This window comes from Nomascus leucogenys, chromosome 22a, assembly GCF_006542625.1.
Source record: "Nomascus leucogenys isolate Asia chromosome 22a, Asia_NLE_v1, whole genome shotgun sequence".
Lineage (NCBI taxonomy): Eukaryota > Metazoa > Chordata > Mammalia > Primates > Hylobatidae > Nomascus > Nomascus leucogenys.
Genome location: NC_044402.1, coordinates 131,891,843 through 131,905,224, shown reverse-complemented (window position 1 = coordinate 131,905,224; position 13,382 = coordinate 131,891,843). Strand labels below are relative to the sequence as shown.

Here is a 13,382-nt window from a genome sequence, read left to right as displayed (position 1 = left end):
TTCTGCCTCGTGGGTTCAAGCGATTCTCCTGTCTCAGCCTCCTGAGTAGCTGGGACTACAGGCCAAGCCACCACACCTGGCTAATTTTTGTATTTTTAGTAGAGACAGGGTTTCACCATATTGGCCAGACTGGTCTCGAACTCCTGACCTCGTGATCCACCCACCTCAGCCTCCCAAAGTGCCGGGATTACAAGCACAAGCCACCATGCCCGGCTTCCTAAAGGCCTCTTGAATGAAACGCCATGTGTGTTTCTGGCAAATGTGAACAATTCAAAAGATAGATCAAAGATTCTTGCATCAAACTGACCGGAATTTAGCTGCTTGATGATGAATTCTATCTGGCGGATCATTTCGGCATTGCCTTCTTTGATGAAGCAGCGTAGGATATCTTCCATTCCCTAGAAGTATTGGTGAAAGTAACAGTTAACATTTCAGTGTTTGGGGGGAAACTACTTTTCAATGAGGTCATCTCATCTAATCCAAAAAATAATATTTTGGGGAGAGGAAGAGGATACCTTGGGTGGGGGATGGAGAAGACGAGACAGATACGTTTATGAGATAGACACAAAAATTCAGCTCTCCCAGCAGGGCAGGGCCAAGGCAGTCATTGGTTGGTAACTATCTCTTCGGCAAGACAAACCTGGCCAGGTGTCCAACTGGTCCCACAAGGGCAGAAGGAAAAATCCTTGGCTTATACTAAACATTCATTTTGTCCTTTTTATAATTCATAGTGAAATAATTTTCTTCTTATTGACTCTCTGGCTGAATTATAACACATTCAGCAAAAAAAAAAAAATATTGTAAAATTTTACTGCACAATATTGCCTTAAGTTTTGGCAATATGTTGGTCTGGGAGCTGGTTTTTTTTTTCCTGTGTTTTCCCTAAATTTATAAACTGTCTTCTGGATTTTAGGGTCAAATATGATCATTGAGAAGTGAAACCATATGCTTAGAGAAGTAAATAAACAAATAGAATCTCTCTTTAAACAGATTTCACTCTTTTTCTATTAAAAGAATTATAAAGTCACTACACTATACATTGTTTATTATAATACCCTGACACCAGAATTTTCAATATTGAGTAAAAGAATTCCAGGGAAAAGTAGGGAAAGATATTGACTTAAGCACGTTGTCTAATTCCCCTTCCTCCTCTTCCCTGGCAGGATTTGAATGAATCTGTACAGCTTGAGCTGATGAGGACTCTAACCACTGTGAGGGGAAAGTGCTTCTAATAATGACCTCAAAACAGAGGAAGTGGAGTCCAGAAGTACTGCCAGAGAAACGGATCTAGTGGCATGTGAGCCCCTGACCAAACTGTGCCTGAACATTTTCCTGGACTTTTCAGTTACGTGAGCCAATAAGTTCCCTTTTTATGTAGGCCAGTTTGGAATCAATAGCTCTAACTGAATTAAAGAAATGCCAAGTGCAGCTTTGAACATGCTGAGTTCTTATCATCCAAAACAGAGCACTACCTTCTAGAAAAGTTAAATCAGTATTGTAATTGCAATTAGCTCCCCCATGAATTTAATGTGTGACCTCACTCAAATCACTCAACTTCATCTAGCCTGTTTCTTCAACTATAAATATGAGGATAACAATTTGAGTTGACTTGAAATTTTTAAAAGACAAAGTATATAACTGGGTGTCGGTATGCAGATACACACATTCATCAAGATGCACTGAACTCCCCAATGTAAGGCCTGTGCTTTTCACTGTTTGTAAATTATACCTGAAGAAATAGCCTCTAGTCCAATGGCTGGCACAGAGTGGATGCTTGATAAATGGTCAAGATTGTGCTTGCTGTGTCCAGCAGGGGTTCGTGGCTCAGGAGAGAGATCTGGTAGCTGAAGCAAAGGGAAGAAACAAGGTTCCCCAGTGACGGCAGTGAGAGAAGAGCAGAGGGTTAGGATAGAACCTTAGGGAACAGTAACACTGAGCTGGAAGGCAGAGACGGGTAAGCTCACAGAAGAGGAGGTGACAGTCTGGAAGGGAGGAAGAACTCTGGAAAGTTGTCCATGAGTTGAGGGACCAGTTGGACACCTGGCCAGGCTTGTCGTACCAGAGAGACAGTTACCAACCAATGACTGCCTTGGCCCTGCACTGCTGGGAGAGCTGAATTTTATATCTATCTCACAAACGTGTCTCTCCTCTCTTCTCCCCACTCAATGTAAGGGCCACAGGAAGGAGAAAGTTATCAAGCAAAAGCAGTGTGATAAGCCCCTTTTAAAAATTTTTACTTATTTATTTTTTGAGATGGAGTCTTGCTCTATCACCCAGGCTGGAGTGCGGTGGCACGATCTCGGATCACTGCAACCTCTAACTCCAAGGCTCAAGTGACTCTCCTACCTTAGCCTCCCAAGTAGCTGGGACTACAGGCATGTGCCACCATGCCTGGCTAATTTTTGTATTTTTTGTAGAGATGGGGTTTCACCATATCGCCCAGGCTGGTCTTGAACTCCTGGGCTCAAGTAGTCTTCCTACCTTAGCCTCCCAAAGTGGTGGGATTACAGGTGTGAGTTGTGTGCCCAGCCAAAGTATCATGTATTTTTAAAAAATCCACATACATTAGATAATATTTAATCTAAATTATAGAAAGAAGTCATAAAACAACCACATCTTATCCTGAAAGTAGTAACTTGTCATTTCAGATAATTTACGTCAAGTAACAACGCCCAGGTAGACAGAAGGATAATAAAAGGTCCTAGTGAATAATCCAGATGCATAAAAATGGGAACACAAGCAGTGTGCAAAAAGTAAATAAGGAACTCCTGCTCCTTCCAGCTAGCTATCATTAAAGACTACCATAAAGATAATCATAGAGAAGCCTGTATTTGTATATACAGTGTTTAAGAAAACAATTTGTCACGTGCAGGTGTCTGACTAGGTGAAAGTCCCAAGTCTGGAGGGATACCGCGGCACAGGTGCAGAGGGCTCTGGAGTCACACCACGGTGCGTAGCCCCTCACCGGCCGTGTGGCCCTGGGCAGAGGATTTCACCTTTCAGCCTTGAGGTTGTCAGCAGCAAAATGGGCACAACTGCAGTCACTCCTTCAGGGGAACTTTGAGGGATTAAATGAGAGAAAGCATCTCTTCCAGAGCCTGACAACACGCACTGAACACTACACAGAACAACTAACTTCGAACTCACTTCTCCTTTTACTCAACGACTGAACTCTCTAGCACATTCTATCGTTCCAGCTTCACAGTCTAATCCTCTATCACTAAAGGTCTTCAAGGGAAATTTTCCCCTGAGAAATTCAAATATCTATTTCAGGTAGATATAAATATTTTCCTCTAGTTATGAAAGTGACACAAGTTCTGTATAGAAAACTTGCAAACAACATAAAAGAAAGAATAAAAATTACTCACAGGCCCCCCCACCGAGATAATTGGGAACATTTTGAAGTATTTCCTTCCTTTTATGTGCATTGTTTTACGTAACTCAGAACATACTGATAATATGTTGCTCCTTATTTAACTTTATGATCATTTTCATGTTCAATAAAAATCTTACAAATTACATTTTCATAGCTATAATAATAATAATAGCAGCTAACATCACTCAATGCTTACTGCGTGCTAGGCACTATTCTAAATACATTATGAGCTCCTTTAATGCTTACAATCCTATGAGTTTGGTACTGCAATAATCCTCATCTTACAGCTGGAAAAACGATCACACTGAGAGCTTCACTTGTCACTAGCCAACTAGGAAGTGGCGGAACATGATTCAAAGCCAGCCTCAGGCTCAGGAGTAGCCACTCCCAACTACTTTACCTTCCAGCCTCTGTTCTTAGTCACTCCCTCATGTTAGGTCTTGTCATTGTTTCCGTCTTCCGCTATGATCAATAAAGCTCGAGTGAACATTCTGATACATACATCTTTGCTCATGTCTTGTGTGGAGCTTCAGAAGTAGAATTATGGGGCCAAGAATATGAAAAATTCTACACTAATTTTGAAAGGCCCATACTTAGGCCAGGCATGGTGACTCATGTCTGTAATCTCAGCACTTTGGGAGGCTGAGGCAGGAGAACGGCTTGAGCCCAGGAGTTCGAGACCAGCCTGGTGACATAGTGAGACCCCGTCGAAAGGAAGGAAGGAAAAGCAAAGCAAAGCAAAGCCCGTACCTAGTGAGCATCATGGAATACAGTGACTAGGCTGACCAACTGTAATGGACAACTGTGACACCTGTGGCTGAAGAATGCCTTATAACCAGGTTCTCTACACTGTTAATTTCCCAAGGCAACAGACAGAATACTCACATTCCAAGCCTCCCTTGCAGCTAGGGTGCAGGCACATCACCTAGATTCTGCCAAGCAAATGACTTTGATTCAGAAGTGGGCAATGTGGAGGATCAGGCGCGTGGGGAATACACATCATTCTGTTGGGTGGGGAGCAGCAGCACCCAGTCCTCTGGAGAGAGCGGAGGCAGTTTCTGGCATTATGGGCCTGTGCTGTGGGCCGCAGGGTCACTGGAGCAGAGCAGCCCCATGGTGTGCTTGGGCATTCCTCTGGGCTGAGTGGCTTCTAAGCCCAGCTCCCTGGCCCTCCCAGATTCTGGGAGCGTTTATAACCCGCAGAGCCTCTGATCGGCTCCAGCCCTGGGCAGGATGTTTGTTGGGGTCCCCAGGGCAGAGGCCCATGGCTGACTATAACTCCAGCCCTAGTCGCAGGAGGCCTGTGGAGTGGGTATTAGGGCAGTTCCACTTAACTGATCTCTTCTCCAGCCCCAGGCCTTGGCAGGCTCTTAAAGTTCAGATGGGCCTCAGGGGATTCATTTATTTTGTTCTCCTTTTTCCCTTTAGGTATTCTTGTAAGACTACTATAATAGCATTTGGTACTAATGTTAATTTTTATGTATATTGTGTCATTTTCCATGAGCACATACATTCTTATAATGAGATATTCTGCTTTTATCTCTCATTATACAGTAAAATAAAATTTTCCATACTGCTTCATACTGCTTTTCCTAATTATCATCTTCAATAGATATTAATATTTTGAGAAAAGAATCACAATTTCATTGGCAATTCCTGTATTACTAGATATTTATGTTGCTTCCAGCTTTTCACTCACAAAAATGTTGAAATGAGCATTGTCATGCATAGAGCTCTTCTGTGCATCAACAACCAGAAGAAAATGAATGAGTCAAAAAGACAGATCCTTAGTGATTTTTCACGTAACTGCCAAACTGCTTTCCAGAAGGACTGTGCTGACACACGTACAAATACCAGCAGGCACTGGGCGCGGTGGCTCATGCCTGTAATCCCAGCACTTTGGGAGGCTGAGGCGGTTGGATCACCTGAGGTCAGAAGTTTGAGACCAGCCTGGCCAACATGGTGAAACCCTGTCTCTACTAAAAATACAAACATCAGCCGGGCATGGTGGTGGGCACCTGTAATCCCAGCTACTCTGGAGGCTGAGGCAGGAGAATTTCTTGAACTCGGGAGGTGGAGGTTGCAGAAAGCCGAGATCGCACCACTGCACTCCAGCCTGGGTGACAGAGCGAGACTCTGTCTCAAAAAAATAAACAAATAAAAACCAAATGCCAGCAGGGCTGAGGACATCAATTTTGCCTCCACTTCCCTAGCACTGTGCATGATCAGATGCCAAGGTGGAGGGATTATGGGAAACGTTTTCCTTGTTGTCTTATTTCCTTCATTATTCAGCATTTCTAGCCTCCCTTTCAGCTAGGGTGCAGGCATACAACCTAGACTCTGCCAAGCAAATGCACCCATGTGAGACCTACATGCAAAGAGAATATAATGGCTTTATTAATCTAAAAACTTCCTCAAGGATAAACGTGAAAGGAGGGAAATCTCAGGGTTTTAGAAAAACCTTATTGTGGGCGTGATCATCCCTTAGAGGTCACTCTTACAAATAATTAAGTAGGCAACTGCCTAGGTGATGTGTTCTCAAGCTAAATTCCTCCCTGGCTTATATCTTTAATCTCTGTTAAATGCCAGAGGGAAGCTTATTCTACTTACATCTTCTTTTTTTTTTTGAGACGGAGTCTCTCTGTTGCCCAGGGTGGAGTCCAGTGGCATGATCTCGGCTCACTACAACCTCCGTCTCCTGGGTTCAAGTGATTCTCCTGCCTCAGCCTCCTGAGTAGCTGGGATTATCGGCGCCCACCAGCACACCTGGCTAATTATTGTATTTTTAGTAGCGACAGGGTTTCTCCATGTTGGCCAGGCTGGTCTCGAACTCCTGACCTCAGGTGATCCAACCGCCTCAGCCTCCCAAAGTGCTAGGATTACAGGCATGAGCCACTGTGCCCCGTCATCTACTTACATCTTTATGTAAGTAATCCACATTTCCTTTTCAAAGGCCAAAACTTACAGCCTATCTAGAAACCTATATAGAAGCCATTAAGGAAAATATTAACAGATTTGGCTATCATTAAAGCTAATGGTTGACCAAGACTACCATAATTTTTTTTTTTTTTTTTTTTTGAGACAGAGTCTTGCTCTGTCACCCAGGCTGGAGTGCAATGGCATGATTTTGGCTCACTGCAACCTCTGCCTCCTGGGTTCAAGTAATTTTCCTGCCTCAGCCTCCTGAGTAGCTGGAATTACAGGCACATGCCACCACATGCGGCTAATTTTTGTATTTTTAGTAGAGATGGGGTTTCACCAAGTTGGCCAGGCTGGTCTCAAACTCCTGACCTCGTGATCTGCCCACCTCGGCTTCCAAAAGTGCTGAGATTACAGGCATGAGCCACCGCTTCTGGCTAACCACCATAATTTAAAAAGACAAACCAAAATTGAGAAAATATTTGTAATATTTTTCAAAAGAATAATAGCCCCTCACTTCTCTTGTGCTTTTTTCTTTGGCCCACAGTTACTTAGGAGTGTGTGGCAGCCAGCCCCAAGGTGGCCCCAGTGATTCCACCTCCTGGTAGTCACACCCTTGTTCCATCTCCTCCACACTGTACCAGGGTGGGTCTGTGTAACCAAGAGAATAAATGCGATGGTATCTCATTTCTGAGAGTAGGTTTTTCTAAAAGACACTGGGGCTTCTGTCTTGCTTACTTTCTCTCTCAAATCATTCATTCTAGGGGAAGCCAACTGCCATGTCAAGAGAAGCCTTATGGAGAGGCCCAAGGGGGAAGAAAATGAGGTCCCCAGTCAATAGCCAGAAGAAAACTGAGGCCTCCTGCGGACAGCCAGGTGAGTGAGCTTGGAAGCAGAGGCTGAAGTCTCAACTATAAACTGAGCAACTCTTAGTTAAGACTACTCCGCTATCTGCTCTTGAATGTTTGTCCCACAGAAACAGTCATTGGTAGCTTAGTGATAGGGATATGTTCCGAGAAATGTGTTGTGAGATGATGTCATTATTGTATAAATATCATAGAGTAAGTGACAAACCTAGATGGTGTAGCCTACTACACACCTAGGCTATATGGCATAGCCAATAAGATCCTAGGGTACCAACCTGTTCAGCACGTGACTGTGTTGAATACTGTAGGCAACTGTAACAAGGTTGTATTTGTGTATCTAAGCATCTCTAAACATAGGTAAGGTACAGTAAAAATAGGGTATTATAATCTTATTGGACCATTATCACATATGCCATCTTTTGTTGACCGAAATGTCGTTACATGGTACATGACTGTAATTTAAAAATTCAAGGGCCAGGCTCAGCGGCTCATGCATGTAATCCCTGCATGGAGGCCAAGATGGGAGGATCACATGAGCCTAGTAGTTTGAGACCAGCCTGGGCAACATGGCAAGACCCTGTCTCTTAAAAAAAAATTAGCTAGGTGTGATGATGCACACCTATAGTGCCAGCTACTGGATAAGCTGAGGCAGGAGGATGGCTTCAGCCTAGGAAATGGAGGCTGCAGTGTGCACTATGATCAGGCCACTGCACTCCAGCCTGGGCAAAAGAGCAAGACCCTGTCTCGAAAACTAAAACAAAAATTGGCTGGGACGGTGGTTCACATCTGTAATCTCAGCACTTTGGGAGGCTGAGGCAGGTGGATCACTTGAGGTTAGGAGCTTGAGACCAGGCTGGCCAAGATGGTGAAACCCCATCTCTACTAAAAATACAAAAATCAGCTGGGTGTTGTGGTGCACACCTGTAGTCCCAGCTACTTGGGAGGCTGAGACAGGAGAATCGCTTGAACCCAGGAGGCAGAGGTTGCAGTGAGTCGAGATCGTGCCACTGTACTCCAGTCTGGGTGACAGAGCCAGACTCTGTCTCAAAAACAAAAACAAAAAACTTGTTTAAGCCACTAAGCTTTGGGGTAAATTGTTATGCAGTAATGGATAACTAATACCAGTGTGCTGTTTATTTTCCAAACATTTAGGGGTTTCCTAGACACCTTACTGTTACGTTTCTATTTTTCACCATGTCTTCATTATTTATCCAATCATTTTTCCGCCCCATTTGCTCACATTCCTCTCCTTCTGGAACTCCTATCGCGTATCTGTCAGACCTGATGTTGTCACATAGGTCTCGGAAGCTGTCCCTCTCTTCCGTCTTTTTTCTCCCTGCTCTGGGATCTCTAAGGGCAGTCCTGCTCTCACAACCTGCAACTGTGACTCTTCCTCACATGGCCCCTGTCCTCAGCTTCACTCCCGCCCCCTCCATCCCTTTGCCCTGCTGTCTTTCCTCGATGCCGCATTTTGCACTTTGATTGAATGTTACCTCCATTTTCTCTTCAGCCTACATGTTTTTTCCTCTTCTTTGCCTTGGTTGACAATCCCTTTCTTTCAACTAAATGACCATAACGCAGAATTTAAGCAAGTTTATTTTCCCCTGTTCCCTAGTGAAATTTAAAAGCAGTAGGCAATTAACGTCCATTGTTTAGTGTGATCACATAGAATGGTTCTTAAATAAGTTTAGTCTCCGGTGTAACTGTTGATGTAATTTTAAATGATCAATGAGAAGATTTAGCAATTCTTCTAAGTAAGCACAACCAATTAGAGAATGTTTTGTTGGTCTCAGTGAGAATTTTGCCTGTGTTTTGAAGGTGGAAATATATTTAATCCTTTCGCCACAGCATTTAATACACTGTTAACCTGGTTTCACATGGTAGAAAGAAAAAGGACAAAACTCTAGTTGTTTTGCTGATTAGATCTAGAAACATTTGTCCTTTCAAAATAATATACTAATCACCTGAGGTTTGTTTTCTACTTCACACACAGGCGTTAACGTACACATTAAATACTGAGTTTACTATTTACCAACCAAACCAAGTCCTAGACAGTTTTATAATCTTTTCCATTTGGTTGCCATCAGAATGTCTATAACTTTGCAAAAGTCAGCCTGCTGGGAACTTTCTAACACTTTAATTTTTAACCATTTAGGAGTTAGGGATCCCTTTGAAGATCTGATAAAAGCTACAGACTCTCTCCCCAGGAAATGGCAAATATACATTTTGCATACAATTTCAAGGAGTTTGTAACGGATGTGAGCCTTTCTATGGAGCCCAATCAAGGAGGTCTTGCTCTAAAAGCTCTGAACTGGCACTGAAGGAAGCTCACATGTTTCTCAGGCACGCTTTCTTACCATTGCTCTTGCTTCCTCACGAATGGATGGAACAGAAAGGATGCTGTACAGAGCTCCATTCACATATGGCTGTATCTTTAAGGGGAGGAAAAAAAACAGTTATTTGCAAGTTTTCAAATACTGCACAACTCTGTATCAAACACCACACCTCAGAGCAATCTGGCAAATGGGGAGAGTGGGTGTTCCCGTCCTCGCAGCTCTCCTGGGCTCCAGGATGTATGTTTCCAAGTGACAGACATCTCCATCTGCATGCCCAGGTGACAGCTACCACTGAGTCTAAAACCAAATTCGTCACTCCCTCCCAAAGCTTACTCCTGCTGCATTTCATTGCTTCATTAAAGTTACCTTTAACTTCCTGATCACTCAGGCTAGAAACTCTGGAGTCATTGTTGATTTTTTGTTGTTGTTGTTCAGTCTCCAATGCTTAGTCTTCAAGCCTCTTCAGTAGGAATCCCTTTTCCATATCCACTGCTACTGCCCTTGTTCAGACATCATCGTCCATGACCCAGGCTACATCAAATCTCCAAACCAGTCTCTCTACCCTCAATATTCACCCTTTAATGTAACCATCGATCACTACCAACATTCTACAGCGTGGGCCAAATCATCCCTCTCTCTATCTCAGAAACCTTCCATAGAGCCCAGCTGGAAAGGTGGAACTCCTTGGTGTGGCACACAGGATCTTCAAGGGGTGGCCTCTATCTCGTGCCCTCTGCTTCTTCCTCCCTGCCACCATAAAGTGTCCATACTACCTAAGGGATGCCCCCCACCAGGCTGTTCCATGTCTCAGCCAGGTTCTGGCAGTTCACCTTGCCAGGAATGGTCTTCACACATACAATGAACCTTGAAAACTAAGCCCAGACATGTCTCCTGGGAAGGCTCTCCTGAACCCACCCCCGCCCTACTGCCCCCAGACAGGGCACTCACTTCCGCTTCTTGTACATCCCTCCACTACAGCACTGGAGGCAGTATCCTTTTAAATTCACACTATGTCCCCTCTATTATGAGCTTTTTGAAGACTGGACCCATGTTTTACTTGCACACACGGGATGTGGAGCATGGCAGGTGCTGATAAGCAAGTTCCCTTTTCAGCAGGCTGTACACTGTGCCCGCCACAGCAATGGAGGAGGGCTCATTTCCCACCGCCCTCCTTCGGCACTGGACTTCATTAGCACTTTCAATGCTTGCCAAGCTGATGGGTAAAAAAAGGCATCCTACAGTTGTTTTTATTTTCAGTTCCCGATTGAACTAGCATGACTCAACATCTTTTCATGTTTCTGGGGCAGCACAATTCTGTGAACTATCTAGTCATATCCTTTATCCTTTTTTTCGATTGGATTGCTTGACTTTTACTTACCAATTTATACCAGCTCTTCATCTATTAGGAATGCAACTTTTCCTGGGGGTTTCATTCATCTTTTGACTTTGATTATGGCATCTTTTTCCAATCAAAAAATGTAATGTTCATATAGTCAGTTATGTGCATCTTTTTCTTTATTTCGGTTTTGTCTTTCAAGATCATGACTACTACAGTGTAGCAAACACATTACTTGGCTCTAAAGTATATATGTGTGTATATATATATGTCGTTTTTCAAGCTCATTTTCTTTTTCTTACTTTTTTTTTTTTTTGAGACAGAGTCTTGCTCTGTCATCCATGCTGGAGTGCAATGGCACAATCTCAGCTCACTACAACCTCCACCTCCCAGGTTCAAGTGATTCTCATGCCTCAGCCTCCTGAGTAGCTAGGATTATAGGCACATGCCACCATGCCTGGCTAATTTTTGTATTTTCAGTAGAGATGGGGTTTCACCATGTTGGCCAGGCTGGTCTTGAACTCCTGACTTCAAGTGATCCTCCCGCCTCGGTCTCCCAAAATTGCTGGGATTACAGGCGTAAGCCACCGCGCCCGGCCTATCCAGCTCATTTTCAAAGCCAATGCATTGGTAACAGTAATGATATGATGAATCCTTTGGTCTATTAAGTTTTCAGAGCAGACATATTGGTTCCAGTACTTGAAACCAACCTTCATTATGAGATGGAAGAATATGTTTCCCACTGGTTTCACCTGCCTGAGTTGAATAAAGTGAGGAACAGAGTTCATTCAGGCCTAGAAGTAGTTAAGAGCGCACTAGTTTTAAAATATAAAATGAATGTCACAAAGACACCAAACATCCACTTGCTCAAGAAGTCACCCCAATCAGTGGATAGGGCTGGTGTAAAATGTGAATGGAATGACCAGAATGGGAGCTGTCTGCTTGAAATGGAAATAGACGGGCCAGGCGTGGTGACTCACACTTGTAATCCCAGCATTTTGGGAGGCCGAGGTGGGTGAATCACAAGGTCAGGAGTTCAAGACCAGCCTAGCCAACATGGTGAAACACCATCTCTACTAAAAATACAAAAAATTAGCCAGATGTGGTGGCGGGCACCTGTAATCCCACCTACTTGGGAGGCTGAGGCAGGAGAATTGCTTGAACCCAGGAGGTGGAGGTTGCAGTGAGCTGAGATCACACCACTGCACTCCAGCCTGGATGAAAGAGTGAGACTCTGTCTCAAAAAAAAAAAAAAAAGAAAAAAGAAATGGGAACAGACGTGTGGAAACCAAGTGGTACTCAATCGTATCCTGCTCAGATATACCCCTGGGTCTCATCTGTCTAAAGTGGTCAGATTTTTGTTGAAGTTTTGCCATGGTTTCTGCAATGGCATTTGTAGAAGGCAAGTGAGAGAATAATCATATTTGATTATTTGTTTTTGTTAATTTGTTTACCCATACATACCTCTACTTATTTAAAAAGTGCTTGAGGCCCATAGGTTAAAAACTTAGAAAATAACACCAGGTGTTTGGGGGACGCTGGTGAGAGCAAACGCTAGTATAGCCATTCTGGAGGACAATTTGGCAGGACTCAGTGACCTAAAACTGGTGTATGCTGGCAGCCAGTAGTGATGAGTGTCTACACATCCCTGGAAGCTCTGGCACAGGCTCCCGTGGGGCAGGTGCGGCCACGCCCACTGAGGACTGCTGTGGCAACAGAGAGTGGATGGCACTCAAAGTGTACAGGCTGGATAAGTAAAATGGCAGGGGCACAAACAAGGGGCTATTTTGCAGTAGTGACACTTAATGAACTAGACGTATGTAAAGCAACATAGAAAGGTCCTAAAAACACAAGGGAAAAGCCATAAACAGAATGAGACCTAGAGGGTAATCTATTTCTGTAAATTCAATACACACATACACAGTATCATATCTCTTTTAAGGCTCCATCCACATCCACAGAGAGACATTGAACATACCAAGGGAGTGGCATGTGGGGGAGGAATGTTGGGGGCTAGATGATGAGAAAAAGCAATGCTGGAGGGGCCCGGCACAGGCCAGTGGGCCAAGCAGACAGGGATGGAAAGAACAACATCCTGCTTCTGACTTCCAAAATTCTAAAAATTATAAAAGATTTCTGGCTGCTTATGAAAATCCCGGGAGGATGGAGAACATGTACAGTTTTCAAATACAGCAACCATCCTGGGCCAGCTGTGTGCCTGTGCGGTCACAGGCATTGGGTCCCCAGTGCAGCCTCCCCGAGCCCAGGGCCAGCAGTGCTGAATGAGTACCTCATGGTTTTCATGGCCAAGAAGATCCGAAAGGACTTTGAGCACGAGGCCTGCCACCTTGGCACACATGTTCTTCCCTATGGGAAACAAATCAAAGCTAAACATGACATGTCTAAACCCAGAAGCACAACTGTAGGTCAGGTAGACTTGGAGACAAATCTTGGCTCCTCTGCTCATGAGCTGTATGACCTCGGGTGAGTCATGTAACCAATCTGGGCCTCAGTTTTCTCTTCTTTACAACAGGGATTACTATTCATAC

The 13,382-nt window shown here is 44.0% G+C and overlaps 1 protein-coding gene across 5 annotated transcripts in view; it reads right to left on the bottom strand.

Annotated features, from left to right (window-relative positions):
• The window catches only part of ARMC9 (armadillo repeat containing 9), a 178,011-nt gene that overhangs the window by 84,408 nt on the left and 80,221 nt on the right, over positions 1-13,382 (bottom strand). For all 5 annotated transcript variants that reach the window (XM_030803148.1, XM_030803149.1, XM_030803152.1 and 2 more), the window contains exons 16-18: positions 13,124-13,200; positions 9,519-9,593; positions 308-398 (exon numbers count right to left, since the gene is read on the bottom strand). In XM_030803148.1, coding sequence (XP_030659008.1) covers positions 308-398; positions 9,519-9,593; positions 13,124-13,200 — 243 coding nt within the window. The remainder of the gene's footprint in view (positions 1-307; positions 399-9,518; positions 9,594-13,123; positions 13,201-13,382) is intronic.